This window comes from Toxorhynchites rutilus, chromosome 3 (genome assembly GCF_029784135.1).
Source record: "Toxorhynchites rutilus septentrionalis strain SRP chromosome 3, ASM2978413v1, whole genome shotgun sequence".
Taxonomy (NCBI): Eukaryota; Metazoa; Arthropoda; class Insecta; order Diptera; family Culicidae; genus Toxorhynchites; species Toxorhynchites rutilus.
The window spans coordinates 105,649,032-105,666,660 of record NC_073746.1 but is presented as its reverse complement, the minus strand read 5'-3'; the positions used below and the strand labels follow the sequence as shown (position 1 = coordinate 105,666,660).

General features: G+C 39.2%; 2 protein-coding genes across 2 annotated transcripts in view; both read left to right on the top strand.

Moving 5' to 3' along the window:
* Positions 1-7,707, top strand: part of LOC129778320 (protein diaphanous) — a 52,622-nt gene extending 44,915 nt beyond the window's left edge. Inside the window, exon 2 of the mRNA XM_055785163.1 lies at positions 3,834-7,707. Within this exon, the coding sequence (XP_055641138.1) occupies positions 3,834-6,805 (2,972 nt within the window). The 3' untranslated portion in view covers positions 6,806-7,707. The remainder of the gene's footprint in view (positions 1-3,833) is intronic.
* An 8,670-nt stretch (positions 7,708-16,377) lies between these two features.
* On the top strand, positions 16,378-17,030 carry LOC129778402 (probable DNA-directed RNA polymerases I and III subunit RPAC2). Its single transcript, XM_055785284.1, has 3 exons — positions 16,378-16,518; positions 16,583-16,683; positions 16,748-17,030. The coding sequence occupies exons 1-3, from the start codon at positions 16,501-16,503 to the stop codon at positions 16,935-16,937; spliced, it is 309 nt and encodes a 102-aa protein (XP_055641259.1). The 5' UTR covers positions 16,378-16,500; the 3' UTR covers positions 16,938-17,030.
* The last annotated feature ends 599 nt before the right edge of the window (positions 17,031-17,629 follow it).

The following is a 17,629-nucleotide window of genomic DNA, read 5'->3' as shown; positions in this document are numbered from 1 at the left end:
ATCGAGTTAGCATTAACCACTGGTGGGCTTCCAGTATCGAGGAAAATGTGGAAATATCTAATCGTTACTGAAAATAATCTGTCAGTTCCTCTGGGAATTTAAAATTACATTCAAGTGAATGTTTTCTATCCATGTAACACAGTGACCAAATACATTTGGTTTTGTGGTTTTTCAATCAATCGCAATTAACAGGATAGCTTCAGAAGATTATTCTTCCCCATCAGTAGGATATTTCCGTATCCAATATTGTATGCGCCCGCAATCGATTATTGCTCATTCGCCGAAAGTTCCGAGCTCAGAGAGTTCATTCCCCTCTAGTTTGCCTTCCAAATTGCCATCGTAAACCACACCTTCTCTCGATTCAATCACACACAAAAAGCATACTTAAGCGATATTCTGGTGGTGAGACACATTCATTTTTCGTGAGGACATCGACAAGACAACATCGTTGCCTAACGTGCTGGAGGAGGTGGACGGCGAAGGATCGACACATACACGCGCAGAATTCTTTCCGTTTGGATGCCATTCAGCATCGAGAAAGTTCCGGAAAGATCTAATCATTGCTGGAAAATAATCTGCCAGTTCCTCTGGGAATTTAAAAATACATTCATGTGAAAGAGTTGATTTCAATGTTTTCTATCCATGTAACACTGTGACCAAATATTTTTCAATCATGTACTATTAACAGGTGGTTATCGAGTTAGTATTAACCACTGGTGGGCGTCCAGTATCGAGGAAAATGTGGAAATATCTAATCGTTGCTGGAAAATAATCTGCCAGTTCCCATTGGAATTGAAAATTACATTCAAGCGAAAGAGTTTATTTTAATGTTTTCTATCCATAAAATATCCATATAATACATTTGGGTTTGTGATTTGTCAATCAAGTACAGTTAGCAGGTTAGCTTCTGAAGATTATTCTTCAGAACAAGGTTTTTCGTATCCTATATTGGATGCATAAAACCTTGTGCCTCCAACGTAACGCTCTCGATTTCGAAGTCCCCCAAATATTTATTTATTCATTCATTCAGAATGGATTTAGATTCAACTTCAAACAAATGATCTCTAAATCAACGATAGTCCTACGTCACCCTTGCGGTTATACCATAGATATAACCCACTTCCTTTTTTTACAATTTTTTTTTTCTGATAGAACAATGAATTATCTGTATTGTGATGCTAAAACAAGTTTTGTACCTTCAATCAATCTCGAAATACAGTTGGTTTTGTGATTCTAGATTCTAAATGAATCAAGCTTTAATCAACAGTACGAAGGGAAACATCATGAGAAAGGCTGGCTTCGTCTTCTGATTGAAGTTATTCATTACCTTGACTAAAACAGCAACACAATAATGTATTATAGACTACGTTTGTGAGTACTTTATTATGCTTCGATATAACGTACAATTCGATACAACGTACAATTTTGAAAGTGAAATGTGCGTTATATCGAAGTTTACCTGTATACCGCAGTGATCAGGCACCCAGTATAGATTAACTTCGTTGGTAGCAGCTAGTTGTTGAACACTCCTTTACTCGCGCATTGGTCTGTCAGACCGAGAAATCAATAATACGTTCATTTCTCAGAAAATATCAGCACTACGACTTTGCGATTCTCTCTAGCTTCGTTATTCGTCGTTCGTCATCGTTTAGCGTATCGCATGTGTTGGCTGATCGGTAGCTTATGGTAATTTTAACAGTAACAGTTTCGGGGATATTTTTTTAATAATTGTCCATTATTCGACAATTCATTCGACAAGAAAACAAGAGAAAGAAAAGCAAGTTCCAAGAAATCCTTTTATATCATCTTTTTATGCCTCATCTAAAAAAGGCATTAATTCTTTACCAAGAAAACAGAGACAAAGAATATTAGAAATATGCAAACTTTATATTCCAGAACCTTTATCGTCTGGTAATTATCTAGAAGGTCGTTATACATTCTTTTCCTTTTTTTGTCGATAAAGACCCGAGAAATACGCAACAAAAAATATGTTTGTTTCGAGCATTAAGTTATGCTATGTTCTGATTCTTACTCCAATGAAACCACAATCGATTGATAGGTTTTTATGTTATTTTATAGCTCTTTATACTTCCATGAATTATATTCAGTTGCTTACTTTTAATTAATAACAGTGAAAAATTCGAAATTCGTTATTTGTGTTGGAGTATCAAAAATTATTCTATTTTGAGAAGGCTAAATTAGATGACTATTAAAACATAATAAAGACGAAGAAAACATATTTTTTGGAGTTTTTTAATTCAATCATACCCTCTTCTTCAAATAAATGCTAATAAAGTCTGAAAAATACACAATGGCATCATTACAGAGAAGTTCAATTTTCGGTCTGTGACACCGTGCACGAGTATACGTGTTATGATTTTGCACGCGAGTACAGGAGGGTTAAGGATAGAATACATTCCCAAACTAGCTTTGACTGACATGTGTATGCTTTCACTGCATTAAGAGCTGCTTGCCTATCGGAGAAGATACAGATATTGGCATACCTGTATTTTCTAGCCAAATATTTGCACATGTTAGAATAGCTTATATTTTTGCTTGAAAATTTGTAGGTTACTGTCCCATTGGAATTGACATGTCGATTCCTGGTCCAGTAATCCCAGCTCCCGTAGATTTACCAATTTTATAATCCGTCGGTATAAAACACGAGTGATCCTGGACGAGCCTGGACGACCACCTTCTTCACATTCGTTGCGATTGAATTCAATCACTTTGAAGGAACACTGAAGCTAGTCTTTGTTTCCATCCAGTCTTCGTTCATGGTTACTATCGTGTTCAGTTGAAAATCTTTCAGGATTTGTAAATGCCCTGTGAGATCTCCTACAAAATGTTTTATACGTTTCCATTTTCCGCTTCAAGTTGCACATATTGGTGTAAGGGTAGAAAGTATAAAAGAGCATCAAGGGCTTTGGAGGCTGCGCTGGGCATTGCCCCAGTTAATGATAATCATGTCAGACGTTGTAATTTATCGAGCTTTTTCTGAGCTGATATTTGTGTAGTTTTAGGCCACCACACTAGCAAAGCATGTGTTAGTCTGGGTCTCACAATTGCCGAATGAATCCAGTGAATCATTCTCAGTTTTAGTCCCCACTTTTTCCCGAATATACTACTACAAGTCCAGAGCGCAGTCTGGGCTTTACATATTGCATACTCCAGTTGGTCGTTCCAATTTATTTTTTGGTCAAGCAGGACACCTAAATATTTGGTTCGATTTGAAAGCTTCGATTGTACACCTCCCAATCTAAGAGGTGAAATCTTATACTTTCATCTTCTGGTAAATGGAATAATGACTGTTTTTGAAGGATTAACACTAAGTCCTTCCAAGTTGCACCATTTGAGTGTGTAGTTAAGGGCTGTTTGCATTCTAAAAAAAAGTATACTCACATTTACCCCTCACTAAGATGATTATGTCATCAGGAAAACACATGACTTCGTATCCTAAATTATCTAGGATCGTCGACAACTATGGACCACAACAGAGGAGACAGAACTCCTCCTTGAGGGCAACTTCTAGTTGGTTTCGTTGTTAGAGTAGATCCTTCTAATTTAGCTGTTATTAGTCAGTTGGTTAGTAGGCATGTATCCAGTTGGAGATGCACATGTCAAAATTACCTGAACCAAAGGTGTAAAGCCCAGACTGTCTCACTTGCACTGTAAAATATGTATTCAAATAACAAAACATCTGAATAAAAATGCATTAAAATTGTAAATGTCAAAACCACATATTTTTCATAGCTTTATTTAACATCACGGCATTATTCTAACACTCTGAACAACTATTCCTTGTCTCATAAGCGTTTTTCTTCCATCCACAGGTACAACCAGCAGTGAGCACCGTGCCAACTCGCGCTTCGAGAAGCCCATCGACTACATCCAGTATCTACGCGATGGAGACTTCATCAGTCGCATCCCTAAAATCCTGCAATGTGTCGAGAGTCTTCGGGTGGCCCTTACTAGCAATCCAATCAGCTGGATCAAGGAATTTGGCGAACCAGGAATCGACGAAATCGTGAACTTGCTCCGGCACTGTAAATCGAATCCCCGACGGTTCGAGAAAATCGAATACGAGTGTTTACGATGCCTGAAGGCGGTGATGAACAACTCGTGGGGTCTGAATGTGATTCTAACTCCGGATCAGCACGCGGCCGTGCTGCTGTTGGCCCAGAGCGTTGATGCAAACAAACCGCACACGATGTGTGAAGCGGTTAAGCTGCTAGCTGCCATCTGTTTAGTGAAGGAGCGCAATGGGTACGAGAAGGTGCTGAAAGCGATTACCAATGCTACCTCGATGGCTCGGCCTGGTGGTGCCAGGTTTCGACCGATTGTGGATGGGCTGTTTGTGGAGCACGACCGGAATCTGGAGCTCACCTCCAACACGATGATCTTCATCAATTGTCTCATCAACACACCTACGGATATCAACTTTCGGTTGCACTTGAGGTGCGAGATGATGCGGGCCGGATTGCACGACAGGTTGGACCAGCTGACGGAGATTGTGGACAAGAGCAATAACGAGAATCTGGAGAAACATTTCAAAATTTTCAATGCTTTCCGGGAGGATGACTTCGAGGAGTTCAGCAACCGTTTCGACAATGTTAGGCTTGATTTGGATGATATGAATGAGTGCTTCGAGTTGCTGAAAAACTTGGTAGTGGATACCAGTTCCGAGCCGTACTTTTTATCGATCCTGCAGCATTTACTGTTCATCCGAGATGATTACGTGTATCGACCGTCATATTTTAAGTTGATTGAGGAATGTGTTTCGCAAATTGTGCTACACAAGAGTGGATGTGATCCAAACTTCGAAAGTCGAGATTTTCATATAGATACTTCCACTCTGCTAGAGGACATGGTGGAGAAAAGTAAACAGTTAGAATCTAAGAAGAGCGAAGATTTCGAGAAGCGAATGGAAGAACTGCAAACGGCTAGACAGGAAGCCGAAGCGCGAGCGGCCGCTCTGGAGGATCGGCTGAAGGAAATTGAAGCGACGGGAGTGATATCGCCCAAGGGCAAAAGTAAGCTACCTCAAATTAATATACCCCCACCTCCGCAAATGCCAGGAATGGGTCCACCTCCTCCGCCGCCTCCACCGGGCAGTGGTGGTGCACCTCCACCTCCTCCACCCCCAATGATGCCGGGAGTTCCACGACCTCCGCCCATGCCTGGAATGGGTGGTGCACCAAGACCTCCTCCTCTACCGGGGATGGGTCCACCTCCACCCCCGATGCCAGGCATGGGTCCTCCTATGCCACCTGGAATGGGTGGGTTCCGTCCGATGGCACCAGTACCTGCCCCCCTGCCACATGGTATGAAACCAAAAAAGAAATGGGACACAGATGGGCCTATGAAACGTGCGAATTGGAAGGCAATCGTACCGCAGAAGTTGTCGGAAAACTCGTTCTGGGTGAAGGTTCGAGAAGAAAAACTGGCTGACGATGACATTCTTTCGGGACTGGCTGTCAAATTTTCCTCGAAACCCGTGAAACACGTCGATAAAGATTCCGTTGATCGGCCACCATTGTCGAAGAAAAATATAGATTTAAGGGTTCTCGATGCAAAAGCTGCTCAAAATCTATCCATTCTACTGGGAGGATCCCTTAAGCATCTCTCCCACGAACAAATTCGATTGTGTCTTCTCCGCTGTGACACCACCGTTATAGGACCGAGTGTGTTACAACAGTTGATTCAATATCTGCCCCCGCCGGATCAGTTGAAGCGACTTCAAGAAGTGCGGGCACGCGGTGAGGTGCTTGCCGGCCCAGAAGCCTTTGCTGCCACGATAGCGGATATAAAGCGGTTAGGGGCGCGTCTTCAAAGTCTTAGCTTCAAGCTGAATATGCCGGACATGATGCAGGACTGTAAACCGGACATCGTAGCGGGAACAGCCGCGTGCGAAGAAGTGCGATCAAGCAAAAAGTTTGCCAAGGTGCTCGAGCTAATCCTGTTGCTGGGGAACTACATGAACTCGGGTAGTAAAAAAGAGGCAGCTTTTGGATTTGAAATAAGTTTTCTACCCAAACTGAGCAGCACAAAAGATTATGAAAACAAACAGACGCTTCTGCACTATATTGCCGATGTTGTGGAGAAGAAATTCCCCGAAGCGCTAACGTTCTACGAGGATCTTTCCCACGTGGACAAAGCTTCGCGGGTTAGCTTAGACAACATCCAGAAAACGATGCGGCAGATGAATAATTCCCTCAAAAATCTCGAAGCAGACTTGAACAACAATAAAGTTCCCCAAAGCGAGGACGATCATTTCCTGGAAGTTATGGGTCAGTTCGCCACCGAATGCCGCATCCAGGTGGAAGTGCTGGGGCGCATGCTGTCGCAAATGGAGTCACTTTTCCAGAAAATCTCTGAATACTACTGTTTCGATCCAGCCAAGTACACGATGGAAGAATTCTTCACCGATATACGGACGTTCAAGGATTCGTTCGTGCAGGCCCATGCGGAAAACATCAAGCTTCGAGATGAGGAAGACAAAAAACGCAGAACAATGGAAGCGAAAGAACGTGCTCAGCGGGAGATGCAGGAGCGACAGCAGCGGAAGCTAGCCTTGGTCGATATCGATGCCGTCCAGACACAAGAAGGTGTGATGGACAGTTTACTGGAGGCTCTGCAAACGGGCTCGGCTTTTGGCAACCGGGATCAGCGGCGGAGAAGAGGACCGCGGCCGGCCGGAGCGGAACGAAGGGCTCAGTTGAATAGAAGTCGATCGCGCACCGGAATCACGGCGAATGCGTTTTCCAGTAGGGAAATGCTCTCGGAGCTGTTGGGACCCGCGTAACCAGGTTCGTATATCGTTGCCACTCCTAAAATTTAAACCTAACTTCCATTCAGTGAAGCGCAAGAAGTTTGTAGATAGAAAAAAAACGTTAGAAAAGATCAGGTAGAATCGGTATATATATATAATTCAACGATCCATATCTTTTCATGAAGTCAATAAAGTGAAACACCAATTTATTATATACAATGCTAACATGTTAAATAGTGTACGTAAGTTAAGAGTCTTCATGAAAATTGAGAACAAGTGGCATAAACCATATGCATTAAATGCGTTTGATGCACAGGAACAATCGAGCAAGTTATCGAGCAGTATTTTATTCGAAGAGGAACACATTCACTAAATATTTTGGGAGAAATTGAAAAAAAAAACAAACAAACGAATTCGAATTCGAACAGCGAGTTACAGGTTGTGATCTGTGCAGCCCTTCGGCTTAGTATTTTGGTGTCCGCAATTATCTAGAAACAAAAAATATTTATGATGTATCAATGAGTTCAATTATTGGGTTTAGAATGCAATTTTATTGCGCTGCTTAAAAAGACATTTCCACAGATGGTGAGTGAGAAAAGAAAGTATACAAACTATATAGTTCAAACAGAAGAGTATTTCGGCAAGATCGCTGTGGCAAAATTTTGGTATACCGCAAAAAGTTACTAAAGTTAGTTAAGTAGGGATATGAGTAAAGTAACATAACAAAAATACTAATAAAAATTACGCTTTTGGGATGAATATGTTATTACTTTGCTAAAAGTAAAACTATATAAATGCATACGAGTGATAATTGTATTCAACAATACTTACATACTTTTTTGAGTACATATATATATATTTCTGAGCATTATATTTACTTCTAGAGGTATAAGCTTATATTTTGTAGTTTCTATTATTAGGCGTGTACATATTTCCGAGACAATTAAATCCTGTTATTTAATGGTTTGTATTTTTATCTGACAGATAGATATATCACATCCAGTGCTTGAAAATATCTGTTTCACATCAATCTTTTCAGCTGAATTTCATGACCACATTCGATCATTACACCATTGCATTCGGGATACCGAAAACGAACCAACGCCAAGCCTCGCAATCACAGCAAGCCACTCACAGTTGATTCATTCAGTTCCGTTCATTCTCTCTTTCGTTCTGCTCTGTGTTCACGGAATGTGAACAACAAATTAGGATAGCGTTGCGGAGTGTGATGGAGTCGACAACGTAAGACAATGAGGACGAGGTGTTTTTTAAATTATTCAAGCAAGCAAGGTTTCCGTCTCAGTAAAAATGCTTTCATTTTACATAGTGAATATGCAATTCCAATTCCGCTTGTCAGAAATGCTTCAAAGCTTACTGAACATCAATGTTGTTTTGATACCTATAAATGTTGTTATACTGAAGGGTATATCCTCAACAATATAGGGGTTTTCATGATTCAATTATTTATAACATTGATATTCAATAAATATAATAAATATAGGTATATTTCGTTTTATGATGAAAATTAAACAGCAAATCAGGTTGAAAAAGACCAGAGCTTCAAGATCACGTAACAAAAAAAAAAAGAGGTTGTATCTAGGACACGACCGCATATTTTCGACGTAGAACTACGCAATTATATTATGCAATCCACTTGTTTACCACTTCGAATATTATTTTAGAATGCAACGAAATTTTTGTAATAGATTATGTTCTTCGTTACATATAAATTAGATGAACGTCCTTTTACGTTTGATATGATGCCTAGGACTACCAAAATATGTGAACGGAAGAATTGTCAAACGATCATTGTATTTTACATTTCCCTCTGAAATTATTGCACATCTCATGTTTACGTAGTTCTCGAACCGCAAAAGTTCATTCACCTCTAGTATCTGAAATGACGATTTTCCCTGGCTTCTCAGTTTAAAAGTACATTTTACAGTTATTCAACTGTTTAGAAACTACAGAAATGTAATGTATCGCATATTAAACAAATGTTACAGGTTTTTCGATTCGATTGGTATGCAAATCATGAGAATTCGTTCACAGTGGAAGTAGTTATTAACGTTAATTTTATTTCATAGAAACGTGACCTGTTTTCTGATTTGATACCCTTGCTGAAAGACGTAGTTCTACGTCAAAAAAAAAAAATAGGAGGTTGTGTTCAAGGCACGACCGCATTGTTGACGTAGAACTACGCTGAACGTTTAATTAAAGTCGCTCGTTTATAACTGCGGATATTTTTTGAAAGAACCATTTTACCAGTTTGGTCGCCCTGAAATGTTTTTTTTTATTGTAGAATCATTTGACGATAATTGTTTGATGATTCATTCTTGTGCTCGCAGAACAATACATGCTAGAGATAGGCGCAGCTGTCATCCTTTGTGGAGAGAGTTTTCCTACCGTCATGCGAAACCAATCACTGAAAAACTCTATTCTTTCCTCATATCACTCCTCCATTCCCATTGCCTTGAGAAAACCATTCGATCCCTCGCCCTCCGGCTCGCCCACCAACGGTGTTGTTTAGTCGGTGTCCTCGCGAAGAATGAAGTTTGCCTCAGCAAGATCCACTGTTTATACTCTAGGCAAGTATTCCCCTTCGTTCTTCTTCTTTTCCTTTGTTCACCAAGTCGAAAAGTTGCTCGTTTTTGATAGCTCTGTTCGGGAAAGCACAAATGGACAGAATAAATGTATGAGGAAATGGAAATGATTCCAATTTCCATTTCCAATTTAAACCATATACAGACTATGGGATTGTAATGTATAGCATATTAAACAAATCTTAGGGAATTTCTGATTCGTTTGGTATGTAAATCGCCAGAATCCGTTCACGGCAAAAATAGTTATTAACGTTAACTTTATTTCATAAAAACCTGACCTGTTTTCTGATTTGGCACCCTTCCTGAAAGACGTAGTTCTACGTAAAAAAAAAAATAAAATAAAAGGGTGGTGTCCAAGACACGACCGCATTGGGAAAAATTCGAGCTTTTTCATCCAGATTTGACTGACGAAGTTTGAATTCGCTACTCGGATCGATTTTTCAGAATGCTTTCCCGCCGTCCAAGCTTATGTAATCCTTAACCCTTAGTGAATATTTTGTTTGCATTCCCGCTTGCACCAACGATTTGCGTTAAACTGAAAATGCCGTCAGAAAATGGTAAGAAAGTTAGATTTTTGTATGTTTACAATGGCATCAACACGCGATTTGACAAAAGTCATAGATAATCTTCGAAATGTTTATGTTTGATAATGCTTCTAGATTACGAGTACTAATTTCCGACATTGGTAGATAATGGCGACCCAATATTAAATTGGTTGAATCATTTATCATGCAGGCGATTCCGTTCGACCGATACGAGAAAGTTCTGCAATATTTGAAGCGCAACACATGCTACCCTAGTGATAAATGTAAATTACAACACTTATATCAAGCCATTCTTTACATGTTATGAATGAAACAATGTAAAATGATAATTTCCTAACCTTTTCGGCGTTGAAAGGATACATTTCCTTTCCATTCTTTGGTTTAAAGAGGCTTTAAGCTTTGCAGTTCATTCGCCTCTAAAAAAGAATACATGAAACCGGATCCTTCAAATTTCCCGGATTCAAGTATTCTTTCCACGCTGAAAAGGCATGGCAAAATCATTATTGCAACTCGGTGCTGATGCGCAACCAGATTTTTGTACCCAGTTGAGCTCCCCTTGTGCACACATGCGCTCTGGCGAATGAGCACGCTCCGAAACACAGATGAAATGTTTGGTTGTCAACGCCGTTCTTACGCAGAGATTTACGCCCAGTGTTAAGATGAGTTTTTCGCTGAAATTTGCGCCGTATTTCTATACTGCGCGCTTGAAACTGGATTGCTCTCTCTGTTGAGATATTTTTCTTCACACCAGCGTATACGGTTCAAATGGGGGCGCTCTGTTGTTTTTATGCTTTGCTTAGAACGAATGAAAACAAAGCGGGCGCTAGAATTTAATGTGTATGTGTGTGTGTGTGTATAGAATGAGACGAGCATCACACAAGTGAGAAGAAATGTTCAGTATCTGAGTTCTGCGCCGGGTACATTTTGCGCTGTCGTGCTCATGAATTTTATGCTCTTCGCACCAAGAGAGAATACGAGTTTTCTTTGAGCGCGCGCTGATGAAAATTGAACTCAAGCGCAGCGCTGCGTTTGTTTTCTGAAGACTGGGGGTATGTATATTATGAAAAATGGCTTGGTATAACACTGCAAATCCTTCTCGTATCGACCCCTACATAATCAATGATATAAGCCAACTCAATATGATATCGATTTCTTTCATCACAATTATCCACAGTATTGATAACTATAGATGAAACGGATATCCGGTAACTATCCGGTCGGATACCAGATATTTGAAAAAAAAATTCTTATTAATATAAGATAAATTATAACTCAATAGTATATAAACATCATACACACGTGATTAAAAACAGGATGTGATTACTGACATGTCAAAATGTTGTTGAAATTGAATTATTATCATATTATCAAAATTTTATTCAGCTCCATCGCTTTCGTTTCGTTCAACGTTTCGTTGAAGACGACAATGAGCTGTTATTCTCAGAAGATTCGTCTCAAGATATTTTGGCAAGATGATTTTGATTTTACACCACCACCAGAAAGGTTTGACCTGAACCACTGACCTAAAAAGGTTACAATCAGATAATTTTGATCTTCTTCTAATTAGTTAAAATGACCTCTCCAGCGTTTAAAGATGTTCTCATACGAAGTAAGTTCGGTGTTCTTTGTGCAGTCTCGTCCTTATCTAAATACTTTTTTGATGCAGGAACATGTGGAATTATCTCGAATATATAAAAGCCCAACGCACTTCTCCACAAAGCCTAACAGTTGTTAAGTCCTCAAATTAGTGAATTTGTCGCCGATCATAATAATTTCGATAATAAGTAGTGAAGTAAATGTACCCCCTCTCGGACTACCATCCCTGAAGACAGTTTTAAGTTTGTTCTCAATATAAATGATCGATTGCTGATTGCATGTAACTCTTACTCTTACTCGGCCAGTATTCGAATTATCTCAATACACTCACAAAAATCTATTTATAACAATATACACTGCGTTTCACAACTATAAAACCACTCAGTTCTTCAAATCACTCATACTGCTTGTAAGGTGCATCTACTATTCATCCGATCACTTCTCATAAGTTCCTGATAGAGCTTTGATTTGGTAAACAAGCTGACCACTCCATACTCTGAAGTCCCTATTCATTAAACCATGCCATGGCTTTCCAAATTTTATGCATTGATGCCAAATAACCCAATTATCACATTGTTTTTGATGCAAAAACAGCAGTAAATGAAATACTTCGTTGCCCTTTCGACTGTTCATTCATGTTGATGGTAAACTATCTAAACCTGGCCTTTTTGAGAAAATTCTCCTCAAACTATCAAACTACCACCTGCAAAGGTACAAGTTAAAAATGACACGTTCCGTGAATTCTTCCAGTATGAAGAAATTCTATTAAAATTGAATTTCTTTTTATCAGAGAAGTTCTCCTGAAATAGTGAAACCCGTGTGATTTAACAGTTCGATTGAAAAGTTAATGAGGTAACACAGTAAAACAATTTTTTTTTTACAAAATGAATAGGACTGGACTTGGAATATCTGGACTGGTCAGCTTGTTTACCAAATCAAAGCCCTATCAGGAACTTATGAGGAGTGATCGGATCAATAGTAGCTGCACCTTACAAGTAGTATGAGTGATTTGAAGAGCTTAAACGAGCAGTATCCTCTGCGTAGAACGAGATACACACTACAACATGGCGCAGCTTGGTCGTAAGCACCCCGAATGGGGTATTTGAACTGATTGAGAACTAAAGATGACCTACGAATTAGAAACTTATCGTTATTCTTGTTAAATTGACGTTAATCAAAATTAACGTCGATTATATGGAAAAACTCTCACTCCTTCACAAATGATTAAATTAAATTTACAACCAGATGGTGCAGCGAATAAAATGATGATGTTATGTTTTTTGATATGAAATTCATTTAAATTTGTGAGTAAAATCCGAATTTTCCTTCACATTTCCCGTATCTAAGTATTTTTTCCACGCTGAAAAGGTTAGAAAATGATCATTTTACAAAGTGGTATATATATTATGAAGAATGGCTTGGTATAAGTGTTGTAACTTAATTTTTTTAACTAGGTAAACGATGAGTAGCAAGTGTTGCGCTGAAAAACTGCAAACCCTTCTCTTATGGGCCCCTACATAATCATGGATATCAGTCGACTTAATATGATATCGATTTCATCGCAATTATCCATAGTATCAATAACCGGTATGCATTATCAAACTTAAAATTTTCGAATTGACGAATTTACGCAGAGCTGAATCAGCTCATGCGACACCTACATTAGAACTCAGAACTACAAAAGTGAGGGTGCCTGTTTATTTTACGTACTCAAAAGCAAGATTCGGTGGTGATTATTATTTTTTTTTCAATTTAGATTCATTTCAGCCATTGAATGTCGTCAGTATATGGTAAGAAAGTTATAGTTTTGTATATTTACGATGGTTTCAACACGTGATTTGACTAAAGTCATAGATAATCTTCGAAAATTTAAAGTTTGATAATGCATACCGGTTATTGATACTATGGATAATTGCAATGAAATCGATATCATATCAAATTGGGATATCATTGATTATGTAGGGGTCGATACGAGAAGGATTTGCAGTATTTTTAGCACAAAACACCCTATTCATCGTTTACTTAGTTGAAAAAAATTAAAGTTTCAATACTTATAACAAGCCATTCCTCGTAATATACATAGCACATTGTAAAATGATGATTTTCTAATCTTTTCAGCGTGGAAAGAATACATGAAACCGGGAAATTTGAAGATAAATTCTGATTTTTCTAGAAAATTTGAACGAATTTCATACCAAAAAAAACAAAACATCCTCATTTTACTCGCTGCGCCATCTGGTTGTTAATTCAACGTAAATTCGTCAATTGACAAAGCGGAACATCACTAAATAACACATTGAAATATAGATGGCCTTCTCAACATGAACTTCGTTTTTGTCTACCCTTAGAAAAAACCTCGGTCGAAAACTACTAAATACATTTGGTAATGCAAAATTAGTAGAATGTACAAATTTTTGACGTAGAACTACGTCTTTCATTTCTATACCGGGCTGTAAAATCAATGTTTCGAAAACGAAAGCGTTACGCCGGAGACCGAGATTTTGAGTGTTAATAGCTCCTAAACAACTGAACGAAATGGTATGATAAACACTTCATTCGAAAGATAAAATGTCTACGCGTTCTATACTTGTTACTTTCTGATCCAAAAACTTGTTTCAATAGTCTTAAATTTGCTTTCAAAACAGGTTATTGAAATCACCAATCGGTATATAAGCGAGCGCCGCTCGGAAATCCACTCAGTTCTAATTGAACAGCGATTGGAGCATGTTGTCGCTGTTGTGGTGAAGCTCTTCATTTATCATGAAAGCGCGGATGAACGGTGTCACCAAGAGCCTGTTTGTGCACCTTAGGCCAGAAGGGAATCCATCAGGAGAGTGATGCCACAAACGGTTACCCGGGAAGATCTCGAAGCAGCCGCTACACACACACACATACACGCACGGAATTCTTTCCTTTTGGATGCCATTCAGCATCGAGAAAGATCCGGAAAATAATCTGCCAGTTCCTCTAGGAATTTAAAAATACATTCATGTGAAAGAGTTTATTTGAATGTTTTCTATCCATGTAACACTGGGACCAAATATGTTTCAATCAAGTGCTATTAACTTCCAGTATCGAGGAAAATGTGGAAATATCCAATCGTTACTGAAAATAATCTGCCAGTACCTCTGGGAATTTAAAATTACATTCATGTGAAAAAATTTATTTTAATGTTTTCTATCCATGTAACACTGTGACCAAATACATTTGGTTTTGTGATTTTTTAATCAATCGCCGCAATTAACAGGATAGCTTCTGAAGATTATTCTTCCCCATCAGTAGGATATTTCCGTATCCAATATTGTATGCGCCCGCAATCGATTATTGCTCAGTCGCCGAAAGTTCCGAGCTCAGAAAGTTCATTCCCCTCTAGTTTGCCTTCCAAATTGCCATCGTAAACCACGCCTTCTCTCGATTCAATCACGCACAAAAAGCATACTTAAGCAATATTCTGGTGGTTTAACGCGTTCCACATTCTTTGTGTGAACACCGACTGGACAACATCGTTACTGGTCGAGCTGGACGGCGAGGGATCGAGTGCCTTTCTCAAGGCAAGAGGGCGGAGGTGGTAGCGCTGGAGTAGAATAGAGTAGAGCTTTCAAAGGGCCTTTCTCAAGGCTAGAGACGAATGAACTGCAAAAGTTTAAAGTCTCTATAATACAATACCTTCCTTCCTTAGACGCATTCATTTTTCGTGAGGACATCGACAAGACAACATCGTTGCTGAAGGTGCTGGACGGCGAAGGATCGAGATCTGCCCTGAAACGCAAACAGTTTGTTTGAAACTGTGAGGGAGCACAGAGAAGCAGATCCTTCAGGAGAAGAGAAGGTGACCATTGAAGCAGCCGCTCCACACATACATACACGCACGGATTTCTTTCCGTTTGGATGCCGTTCAGCATCGAGAAAGATCCGGAAAATAATCTGCCAGTTCCTCTAGGGATTTAAAAATACATTCATGTGAAAGAGTTTATTTGAATGTTTTCTATTCATGTAACACTGTGACCAAATATGTTTCAATCAAGTGCTATTAACAGGTGGTTATCGAGTTAGCATTAACCACTGGTGGGCTTCCAGTATCGAGGAAAATGTGGAAATATCTAATCGTTACTGAAAATAATCTGCCAGTTCCTCTGGGAATTTAAAATTACATTCATGTGAAAGAGTTTATTTGAATGTTTTCTATCCATGTAACACTGTGACCAAATACATTTGGTTTTGTGATTTTTCAATCAATCGCAATTAACAGGATAGCTTCTGAAGATTATTCTTCCCCATCAGTAGGATATTTCCGTATTCAATATTGGATGCATAAAACCTTGTGCCTCCAACGTAACGCTCTCGTTATCGAAGTTCTCCAAATATTCATTCATTCAGAATGAATTCAGATTCAACATCAAACAAATGATCTCTAAATCAACGATAGTCCTACGTCACCCTTGCGGTTGTACCATAGATATAACCCACTTCCTGTTTTTGTACATATTGTCAACAAACCCGCATCCCTACCAGAGATTAGTATATTTTACTCGATAACATTAGTAAGCTTGGATATTGTCATATCTGAAAAATGGTGAGAAAAGCGCGTATTAACCATTTTCATTGTTCCCATAAGACAATACGGAGGTATAATAAGGATATAATTCTGATACGTGAATTTTCGGCGAGAAAATGTAGCCGATATTGGGCTTCCGAATCATGGTTCTGCTTGACATATGGGTTTATTAGTACGGTCGAAAATGACTATAGATTGGTAGTATTTACCAAAAAATTCGTTATATTTACTAATTATTTCTCTCAGTGTACAAACCACAGCAATGTTTCTCAACCTTGAATATGAATTAGAACTGTCAACTCGACAAACGTAAACAATCAACAATGTGATTACCTTCGCTTGTTTATTCTTTCTCCGAAAACTGAATCTTCCGATTCATTCGTCTCTGAAAACGTGAAAAATAGCACTTAGCAGTTCGTTGCAATAAAGATGCCTATTTTAGCGGAGGTGATTTGTTCGACATCCAAATGTGTGAAATTAATAAGTACAATCAAAAATGAAACTTTTTCAGCTTGCCGGCGATGAGAACGTGGGGGAACGATCACGTACATTCGTTTTCGAGGATGAAGGCCATACCTTGGGAAATGTGTTGAAGAGTATTATCTGCAAGTAGTAAGTTATTTTTGTGTTTAATCAGTCATAGTTTAGAATTGGGTTCATTCATTCTCTTCTGCAGTCCCGATGTCAACTTCTGTGGCTATACCGTACCGCATCCGGCAGAGAATAAAATGCATTTCCGCATCCAGGCAGTCAATAACGTTCGAGCGGTAGATGTGCTACGACGTGGATTGGAAGACCTGGAAAAAGTGTGTGATCACACCATAGAAACATTTGAAGCTGCTGTTGAAGCGCATCAACAGGTTTAGTTGAAGTTAGATGTGTAGGTTGTATTAAATTTTGTAAATTGTACATTAAAAAAAAATAAACCGTTTTTTTCCACGGGCTTTATTTTTGTTTGTTGAGGTTTATTGTCTTTTTTCAAAACTAATGTTGATGAGCATTGATTTTAATCCAAAACAGCCCTGTTTCGTGTATACTAGTTCGCTGCCATCACGTGTCCTTCCGATTATGTCCATGTCATTGGCGAAGCAGATAAACTGACTAGATTTGTTGAAATTCGCGCTCTGCCTAACACCTTCCAGCGCCACGTTGAAGAGCAGACGGGAGAGTCCATCGCCATGTCGAAGCCCGCTGTTAGCGTAAGAACACACTGGACGGCTCTCCCGCGCGGATTTTGCAAAGACAGACCGCCGCGGGACCTCGATATTGAATTGTGAATGCGATAAAACACATACGGCGGGGCGGGTGTGTACGGTTCCAAAATCACTGTTGTACGGTTCCTCGTTCGTTGAGGGGGCCCGATGAAGATGATGCGCCGTAATGGTTTTGTGAGAGTATTAGTGTTTATGCGCTTTTGAGAGGTGTAAATAAAGCAAGGCAGTAATAAATGTACTATCAGGTGAACCAATACGTGAAAACTACTCTGCGATCATGTAGCTGCGGATACTCGAATTCCATCCAAATTGTCGAGAAATGCAATATTTCAGACGTTTGTGAT